Source organism: Saccostrea echinata, unplaced genomic scaffold (genome assembly GCF_033153115.1).
Source record: "Saccostrea echinata isolate AGI-Se365-2 ecotype Australia unplaced genomic scaffold, CSIRO_AGI_Sech_v1 ptg000009l, whole genome shotgun sequence".
In the NCBI taxonomy this organism is placed as follows: Eukaryota; Metazoa; Mollusca; class Bivalvia; order Ostreida; family Ostreidae; genus Saccostrea; species Saccostrea echinata.
Window position 1 is genome coordinate 30665733 of NW_026889758.1, and position 10282 is coordinate 30676014.

At 33.8% G+C, this 10282-nt stretch overlaps 1 protein-coding gene across 1 annotated transcript; it reads right to left on the reverse strand.

Annotated features, from left to right (window-relative positions):
- Positions 1 to 1905: 1905 nt before the first annotated feature.
- On the reverse strand, positions 1906 to 6807 carry LOC133182218 (universal stress protein YxiE-like). Its single transcript, XM_061316975.1, has 4 exons — positions 6585 to 6807; positions 6050 to 6136; positions 2925 to 3034; positions 1906 to 2622 (listed from the first exon to the last, which is right to left on the reverse strand). The coding sequence occupies exons 1-4, from the start codon at positions 6658 to 6660 to the stop codon at positions 2431 to 2433; spliced, it is 465 nt and encodes a 154-aa protein (XP_061172959.1). The 5' UTR covers positions 6661 to 6807; the 3' UTR covers positions 1906 to 2430.
- Positions 6808 to 10282: the final 3475 nt, after the last annotated feature.

Consider the following 10282-nt stretch of genomic DNA (forward strand, 5'->3'; position numbering starts at 1 on the left):
TCTGCCAAATACTCCCTACATTTGTCATATAAAGATTTGGCCCTCGCATCGTGGACTTTTTTTCAGAATTACACTCCTTACTTCTGGATATATAGTCACAAAGGAGACTTTAGAAGGTTTGTGACGATACATATTGTCGTTTTGTACATATTGTCGCTGGCGACAATATGTACCTACCCTCATTGCACGTATTGTCGTCCATCGGTACATATTGTCGCCGGCTGAAAAGTTACACATGTACATATTGTCGCTGGCGACATTATGTGCCTCCCTCACTGTACATTTTGTCGCCCCACAGATATTGTTGCTTAAACATTTCTTTTTTGTTTTTTGGTAGTTTTGTCAATGTAATTCGTGTGTGAATCACACTGACGTGTCTCGTATGCTATTTCATGCAGCGTGATTGTGACGGTATATTTTGTCGTCTTGTTCATATTGTCGCCGGCTACAATCTGTAACTACCATGACTGCGCATATTGTCGTCCATCAGAACATGTTGCAAGACAATGCACGGCAATGCTCTATATTAATATGACTGATCATTGCTTTGCTGTTTTTGAGAAGATAATTTTTAAAGAATTTTCCCATATATTCCTATGTAAAATTTTGATCGCCCATTGTGGCCCCACCCTTGGCCCTTTTTCATTTAAAGATACCTGATTCTGCTCTACCTGGGGATGCTTTCATTTAAATATCACTAATCACGGGCCTACTGCTGTTTCTCAGTGGTGGATCCAGAAATTTCAGAATGGTGCCTATACTTGGCACTCAGGGTCATAGAGCAGTAAGGGATCTTTTTCGTGCCATCTTGCACATCAAAATTGAACGTACGCTATGTAATGAAGCTTTCACATAAGTATCATCTCTTCTGACCCAGTAGTTCTTGAAAAAAAAGAGTTTGAAAGAATTTTTTCTAAATATTCTATGAAAAACTTTGATCACCTTTTGTAGCCACATCCTTCCCTCGATGGGCATGATCTGTACACTTCACAATGAAACTTTCACATAAGTTTCAACTTTTCTGACGCAGTGGTTCTTGAGAAGGGTTTTAAAAGATGTCACTATATTATCACTAATTCTTATCTAAATCCTTTGAAGGAGGGCTTGGCCCTTCATTTGAACAAACTTGAATCCCCCTTATCCATGGATGCTTTGTGGCAAGATTGGTTGAAATTGACCTAGTAGTTCTTGAGAAGAAGCTGAAATTGTGAAAAGTTTACAGACAGAGGGACAGTCAGACATCAGAAAAGCTCACTTGAATTTCTAGTTCAGGTGATCTAAAAATATCAACTCCCCAACACCAATTATATCGGCACATGATTGTAAATAAGAATAACGCAAAAAATGATTTTCAAATACTTTTGAACAAAAAAAAACTAATACATGTATTCAATCTGCAAGTATATATTACAAGAAAAAAGAAAAGGCTGATTTTTCAGATATCTCAAGAATTACGGTATCTTTGACATATCATAGTGAAGTACATCAATCCTGGACACAATTTTCCGACCAAAAAGTTTTCTCCCTACAGAATTGCAAGCAATACTGTCTGTCCCCTCCATGCGTGTGCGTGTATGTTTGTCAATCTCTCTTTCCTTTCTCAAATAAATATTGGTCAAAACAATATATGCCGACCTTGACTGTACATATTGTCGCCGACGACAATATGTGCTGGTGCTTGACTGTACATTTTGTCGTCCATTATGCAGGAGGAAAATAAGGCTCGTCTCGGTACATATTGTTGCCGGCGACAATATGAACCGATGGACGACAATATGTGCCGTGAGGGTAGGTACATATTATCGCCGACGACAAATTGTACAAAACGACAATATGTACCTTCACAAGGTTGCAGGTCAGAGAAGTCCATTTGAACTTTTTTCAGCACAAAAAGTATCCTTAAACTTTTAAATTTTTAAGATTGCTGTAATCATTTTTATTGATCAAAATAGATCAAATTAACAAAAAAAACATAAACTTCCTTTCAAAAATAGTTATAGAAATGAAATGGAACAAATACATGAAAAGAAAATTTTTAAATAAAGGAATGCGGTAGACACTTTTATTAAAGTACCACATTCCTGCAGAGTCACTTTGAAGGCTTTTACTTTTTCGAAATAAACCACAGTACAGATATGTTCTTCAAATGAAACTGAGGACCTAAGTTTTTTCATTGAAAAACATATTCCACTCACAAATTCATACAAATTAATGCTTAGTGGGTATACCTTTGCAATTTGTTTTTGTAGATTATTAGAAACTTTAATTCAATTTTCTCCCATCAGTCTAGTACCTTATTTCAATTATTAGTCAATACACCAAGTCAAAAGGCAGTCCAACATAAAATGTTGATAAAAATGGCACAGGTACAGTATGTGTCTTGAACACATTAAAAAAGTTCATCCCTGATATTTCTGGTAAAGCCGTTTGTTAATTACGAAATACAATAACGGGGATGGACGAATGGTGGACCACATAATCGCTGACACTTCCCATTATAGTCCGCCTGATCGTTCCCAGTCCACGCGAGGCGATAATTATCATGGTGATTCCAAGCTCTTCAGACTTTTTGACTATCTGTTCTCCGGGATTGCCGTGCGCTCTTACAACGTTTGCTTGGAGCTAGAAAATACAGTTTTCGATTATGCTGTGACATTAATATCTATTTATCACTGTGATTAGACAGCTAAAGGAGATGAGAATTACAGTTATTGTTTGCTTTCATGAAATGAAATTGATCATACTTGTAATTTTTATTTAATAATTGCCCTCTTGAAATGGTATTTTGCTTAAGTGACATCTACTTCAGAAAACATTTCGATCTTAGATGAGTATAAAAAGAAGAAGTGCACAATTAAACAATATGTGGACTAACACAGTAGCAGCCAATTGCAAGATTTTCAATGGACAGAAAATAATTGTACCCCAGCATCCATAATTATTGCATCCAATTTCTTGATTGTGATTTTCGCCTTTTCCTCCTCCTTTTGGAATGCCAGAGTGATGAGTGCTGGATCAACAGGCATCCAAGGAGCTGATAAGAGACATATGTATGAAATATTGCATCTCATAAAAAGAACAAGTAATGAAAATAACCTCAGCAGCATAAAGCTGCAGCTGTACATAGTGATAACCAAAAAAAAACAGAAAACGAATGCTCATGCATGATTATATTGACTCAGAAATGATACTCCTCCAACTCTTATCTTTACTGTGAAGACCTAAGGGGTCATTTGTGCTCATTAGCCAGGTTGAAATATGAGAGCTAATTATATACTTTTTTCTGTTAGGTTCAAGGTATTTTACAAGCTATAGATTGATAAATTCAATATTGGAAAGTTTAGAAAACTCTGATAATGATTTTTGAATGAGATGAAGGCATCTGGAAACGTTTCTATATTATTCACGACTTGATCAATGCGTTGATGTTTAAGCTAAGTCGATTTAAACTTGTCCTATTTCGAACTCCACATTCAATTATTTATTTCACTTTGAACAAAGAGTTAGTATTGACACCATCAGCTTCCAGGCTATTATTAAATATAACAAGCTTCTATAATGTGACTGGTAATGTACATATGTGTCAAAACATATTGCCTGTCAAAGTTTCAAAAAAATTAAAATAATTTTGTACAATGAAATATATGGGGATAACGAACAGTATTCAAGCTCAAAAGTCCATTAAACAATACAAAATAGGAGCAGAACAAACACGGACCTCCAAAACATCAGAGGTGGGATCAGGTGCCATGGAGGAGTGAGCATCCCCTACCGACCGGTCACACCCCCCGTGAGCTCCTTGTCATGATCGGGAAATAACGGAAAAATCCGTCGACAATTCAGTGTGTAAATAATGGCCTAACAATTAGTATGAAAAAAGTCCGTCAGCATTTGACTCAATGATAAACTGTATTTGCTGACAAGGTCATTGTATCGACCATAGAACTTACGAAACGATGACTTTAAACTAATGAAGCTCACCCGGGATCGTTAAATATGTCCCCTTTCAACATGTTCAATTCTAAGGTAGATGTTAAAATACCTTTAAAATGTTGTATTTCAAATACATGACGAAAGGTTAATCACTGCAGAATGTAAACAATTTACGAATCAATGATATTCAAATTAAAGACACGGTCTAAACAGATTTTGTGTTTTTAGTTGGTTCCCTGTTTATATTGGCGATTTTCATCGCTACATGTTATTTTACTGATTTAGGTATCATTTATCTATACTGTACCCATCCTTAAACAGGTAATTTATAGATATTCCCAAACTTTTAGAATGTATACAACACAGTCTATCAAAACTATTCCAAAAGAGAGCAGTATTATTTGAAAAGGTGTGCAATTAAAAAAAAAACATACATACTTATGATTAACTACGTATATTATATATTATGAACATATTTATATAATTAATGGGTGCTTTGGCATCTACACTACGCTTAATGATATGCATGTACAAGTATAAAAAAAAAACCATAACAATTGAAGAGCGTTATACGACAAAGAAATATTGATATAATGAGTAGCTAGTTTAAAAAAAAAAAAAAAAAAAAAAAAAAAAAAAAAAAAAAAAAAAAAAAAAAACAAACAAACAAACAAACAAACAAACAAATAATCAAATAAGACTTTCTTTAGAATGAAAATGTTCCAAACCATGTGTTTCCCATTATGCCTCTTTTTATATTCCTATCCGTAATCGTGTGTCTTCTCCGATGCAGAATGTTTGTACAATCTATTATAGACCTAAAGATTTAGCAGTTTGTACACTGTTTATTCATGCATACTCGTGGTGCATAAAATAAAATAATCTTCTTTGAAAATTATTTTTTCAGAACAAAGCATATGTTATAAATGATAGTTTCAAAGTGCATGGATAAAGCCAAATCAATTACATTTTGAACACAAAAGAACTTTAGTGTCAGATTTCTTGCAAAATTAATATAACAAATGAGGAAAATATTTCCCTTTTCTCTGTTTCTCAGTTGAGAAAACATATATTAACAGTGTATGCATGTTTCATCGCTTGTTCAGGTTATATGTTCTGTAACCATAATTTTCAACTGAAGAATGTATCATACAGATGTTTCTATATATATATACAGCTGGAAACAGGAAAATTAAGATTACACACTCACAACTTAGTGAGTAATATGATAAGTACAAGAAGGCAATTAAAAACAAAGTTTAGAACTTCCATAAGAAAAAATACTTGTGTTTTTTTTTTCTCTAAGGACGTCCTAAGCACCTTTCAGTGCTTTAATTTCAAATTTCTAATGAGAATATTCCCCATCAGTTAAATAATATATGTCAGATACAAAATTATTTATGTGGGTGACTATGGATTCAGTAAGCCAGTAAAATTATAATTTTTTAACGACTTTGAAGTATTTAAATCATCTATTTCTTTTAGATAAGCTATAGACCAGTAGTTAACCTAAGTCTGAATTTTGGAATAGACAACCAGAGAATTATCAGTTCTGGACACAGAAGAAATAATAAACACCTTCTGGAGCAGACAAACAGTAGTTTAAAAGATATATCTCATTACTTTTGGACTGCAGCATTGAAACATTTGTAGCTTCTTACATAGTTTTGTTTATTTTTTACGTAAAAAAAATCACAATCGCTTTCAAATTCATTTATAGCATGTTTGTACGTGTATTGCCATTTAATTAACTGGCATGCTTATTCGACCCACTACCGTTGTGTGTAAATTAGTAGATATTGGTGTGGATTCTATGAGGTAGAAACTTAATTCCTATTAGTCTTAATTATTCAATTTCTGACAATAGTTTAAAAGGCACAAGGAAAACTTAAACGTAGTAATAACTTAGGCAAAATGACCAGCGAGTATTTATTAGGCAATGTCTTAACTTTTAAATCATATATGCCTAGCGTTTTCAAATAGGGAAAGATTGCTGATTTTGATGACTTTTTTTAGTGATTGAAACATTTTAAATATATGGGTTTGACAATAATCAGGAGCTCAGATATGTTGTCTAGGTTGACTTTTCTGTAGGCCTACTCTCCGATCTACTTACATGAATAGGACATGGAGTCTCTATGATCTGTGACGTGAAGTACAATGACGTCATCATCATTTTTTCTATACAAATTTTTTACAAACCCTGAAAGGAAAGTGAAAGTAAGATGTGTGCTGTAACATTAAAAAAAAATCAATCTTCATATAGTTTTGTATTTCAATCGATCATATTATCACATGGTATTAGTTGTATTAGTTTGTAGAAAATTACAGGGGCTTGCTTCTGGAGTGAAAACAACACTGAACGTCAAGTTGAGCGTATATATTCGTACTCTTTTTAGAAAATGCTTTGACTCCTAGCAAGCAAACCCCTTAGGTAGACTTCTATTACTAATTTAAAAGAAAAATTGAGAAAATACCTTGAATAGAGGTGTAAATATCGAGTTTATCCAGGTCTATTTCATTTTTAACATAGGGTTTCTGATATAAAGTTATGTCACGAATAATCTATCGTAGTTATTTGAATTACTTATGACCTAGAAAACATGTAAACATATCATTTATTCATGAAAGTATTTTTAAAAGAAACTTACATTTCAGTGCCCCCTCGGAGTATTCACTCCCATCCATAGCGATCATTACTTTCCGCTTGTTTCCGTTGTCCGCCATGGCACTCAGAACAGATTAGTCCAGAATGTAAGAAAAAAAATGAATCTCTATATAATTTATAGAACAAGATGCAGTTCATTGACTTCCGTTACAACATTGAGGCTACGCCAGTCGCGCATATTAATAGTCCGTGAAGAAAGAATGGGCATAAAGGAAAACTCTGGAAAGATCGGCATCCCGAATGTGAGCGTTCAGATGGGGGTCGATATTTAAGTGCGGAGAGTGATTTACGAAAAAGATGTGACCGATATGTTTACAGAGTATCGAATCTTCTTTGCATGCATTGTTGCAACCTTGATATTACAAAATATTGGCCTAGATTTATGTAGATATTATGAAAAATCTTACATAAATTATTGCTGCAGTCTTATTAGAACCTTAATGTATTAAAATATGATTTTTAGGCCTATGAAATCAAAATATAGTCATTGCTGTTATTTTATTTGTTATTAAATGTTAGCATTAAATTTAGAGGCCTGTGGAACTGCATCGATCATGCTGATATTTTTTTCCTACGTTGGAGTTTATTATTTCAGTTATATGCTGTAAATATTTTATGATATGCTTAATTCGATTTTTATTTGCAGAAGATATTTCATTATGTTACAAAGGGTCTTTTACATACTTTGGTTTTTTTATCGTAAATTGAAAAATGAAAAATTCTAGCACTATAAATATTTTTCTTTATGTTATTCAATTGAACCTTAATCTTAATTTCATCTTAAAAAAAATGACATGAAATTTATGTTTTCTAGTGAGCCAAAGTGATTCAGACCTTGTTACTACACACAGAACGGTAGTGTGAATTAAACGGATTATTTTCTTGGGTTTTTTGAGCTTGAGTGTACATTGCAGAAACAATCAACAGTGTTTTACTGAATACAATGACTTAAAAGTGGAGATTTGATCTTGGAAAGTTTCTTCTTCAACACAACGTATAAGTAATGAATGCTTTTGAAACTGTAGGGTCAGAGTCAAGTTTGACAATTCTTCATATCTTGCCATAGAAAAAGGGAGACATACATGTTTGTCTATACTCACAGATGAAAGATTTATGTGTAATATTTGCAACACAGGAGAGATTGCAGATGAATTTCATGTTTTATTCAGCTGCCAAAAATACAATAATCATAGGTTAACTTTTGAAAGGAACTTGATGAATTCTTTTCAAGGAAAAATATCAAATATGTCTTATACTAAAAAAGTTAAGCTTTGCTTTAATAGCCAATGCCCTGAAATACTGAAAATAACACATTCATTTATTTAAAAATGCCATATGTCTAGAAATGATTGTATTACATAATTATTGTACAAATGATTGTATGATTTATGCATATCCTCACATTCTAGAATATTGTATAAATGTATGAACAATTTATGATTCTTATATGTTGTGCCTTTGCCAATTGTAATTGTGTTTGCGCCAGTAAAATATTGTATTGATTGTATTGTATCAAGCAAGCTTGTTTCGATTTGCAGTTGTTCTTTTTCAGTTAGTTCTTGGCTATATTAGACCTCAAATGTTCTTTCCCAAGAGGAGAAAGGTGACTTTTAAAGGATACAGGAGAGACCCAAAACTTGCAATCCTTATTTTTTGTAAACAATAAAATGCTGCTGACTTGTGTCCTCTTTTGTACGGAAGGGTTTTGACAATCGCTCAAGAAAACCGGCTACTGATTTCAAAAACGGGCTGCTAACAGAAACAAGAGGCCCAAGGGCCTTAACGGTCACCTGAGTACAAAACAACAATTTAGAGGATCCATAAACTGATAAGTGAAGCTTTGTTGCCCAAAAGCAAGAAAAATAGTATGATCAGGATCAACAAAATAATTGGTCTAGTGTCTATCTGTCCCCCATTTATCACTATTACCATGCAGACTATTAATAAAATATCTATTTTTTAACCATATATTATTACCTCTCACATTGGCCTCTCTCGGCCTTTAAAAACATTTAAAAAGATAAGTTATTTTTGTCTCATTATTATTCATCTATTAATTACAAGTCTACCTGATCATTATGAAAGTACTTTTTGTATTATACAATAAATATTCTTGCATAATTTTCTTGTTATATTAACATTTCAAATGCATTTTTATAGTAAATAATAATCACAGGTGAATTGCAAAGGGGAATAACTTCGCTCAGTAGAATACTAATTAATAGAGTCCTGGCTAGGACCAAAGAACTTGACCAAATGCTCCAATGTTAAAAAATTCTGAAAAAACCCTTGCCATTTTTTTGGTTTGTTTGTTTATTGTTTAACGTCCCTCTCGAGAATTTTTCACTCATATGGAGACGCCACCACTTGCCGGTGGAGAACTGCAAATTTTGACCTATACTCGGCACTCAGGGCCATTGAGCAGTGAGGGATCTTTTTCGTGCCAGCACCTACTGCAACACGAGACCTCGGTTTATGCGGTCTCATCCGAAGGACCGGTCTCCACTTCCCACACCCTTGCTTAGTAAAATTTTACTCTGTTCGCCTCCAGTATGCTTAGGAGCAGAGAAGATTTTCAAAGAAACAATGCATTTTCACTACAGATTTAACACAACCCTACCCTAACATCAGGGGCCATGAAACTCACAATTCTGGAAGAAGCACCCTTGCTCATCATAACAATACACTTGTTTCTTTGCTTTATAACCAGGAGTAGAAAAAATGTTTTGAAAAAATTATGCATTTTAACTATATAATCAATAGAGCCCCCCCCCCTTTTCACATGAACCTCTGATCCTGGGGCTATGAATTTCATGATTCTGGAAGAGGCATTCTTGCTATCATAACCATGTACTTCCTTTGTTTAAATAATACCCAGGAGCAAATAAGAAGACTTTCAAAGAATTAATATATTTTCAATATGTAATCAATATGTAATCGCCCTAATACCAAAACCACTGACCCAGGGGCCATGAAATTCATAATTTCTGAAGAGGCAGCCATGCTCATCATAACTATGTACTTAGTTTATTTAATACCCAGGAGCAGAGAAGATTTTCAAAGAATCAATGTATTTTCACTATATAATCAATAGAGTCCCGCCCTTATACCAGAACCACTGACCTAGTTGCCATGAAATAAACAATATCTGAGGAAGCAACCATGCTCATCATAATTATGTACTTAGTTAGTTTACTGAGTATTTAATACTCAGGAGCAGAGAAAAAGATTTTCAAATAATCAATGCATTTTCACTTTATAATCAATAGAGCCCCACCCGAACACCTGAACCACTGAGAAGGGGCCACAATTCACAATTTCTGAAGAGGCACTCTTGTTTATCATAATTATGCACTAAGTTAGTTTATTTAATACCCAGGAGCAGAGAAGAAGATTTTCAAAGAAATAATGTATTTTCACTATATAATCAATAGTGCCCTGTCCTTACACCAGAGCCCCTGACCCAGGGGCCATGAAATTCATAATTATGGAAGAGGCAGTCATGCTCATCATAACTATTCTTAATTTATTTAATACTCAGGAGCAGATAAGAAGATTTTCAAAGAATCAATGTATTTTTACTATATAATCAATAGAGCCCCGTCCTAACACCAGAACCCCTAACCCTGGGGCCATGAAATTCACAATTTCTGATAAGGCAGTCATGTTAATCATAATTAT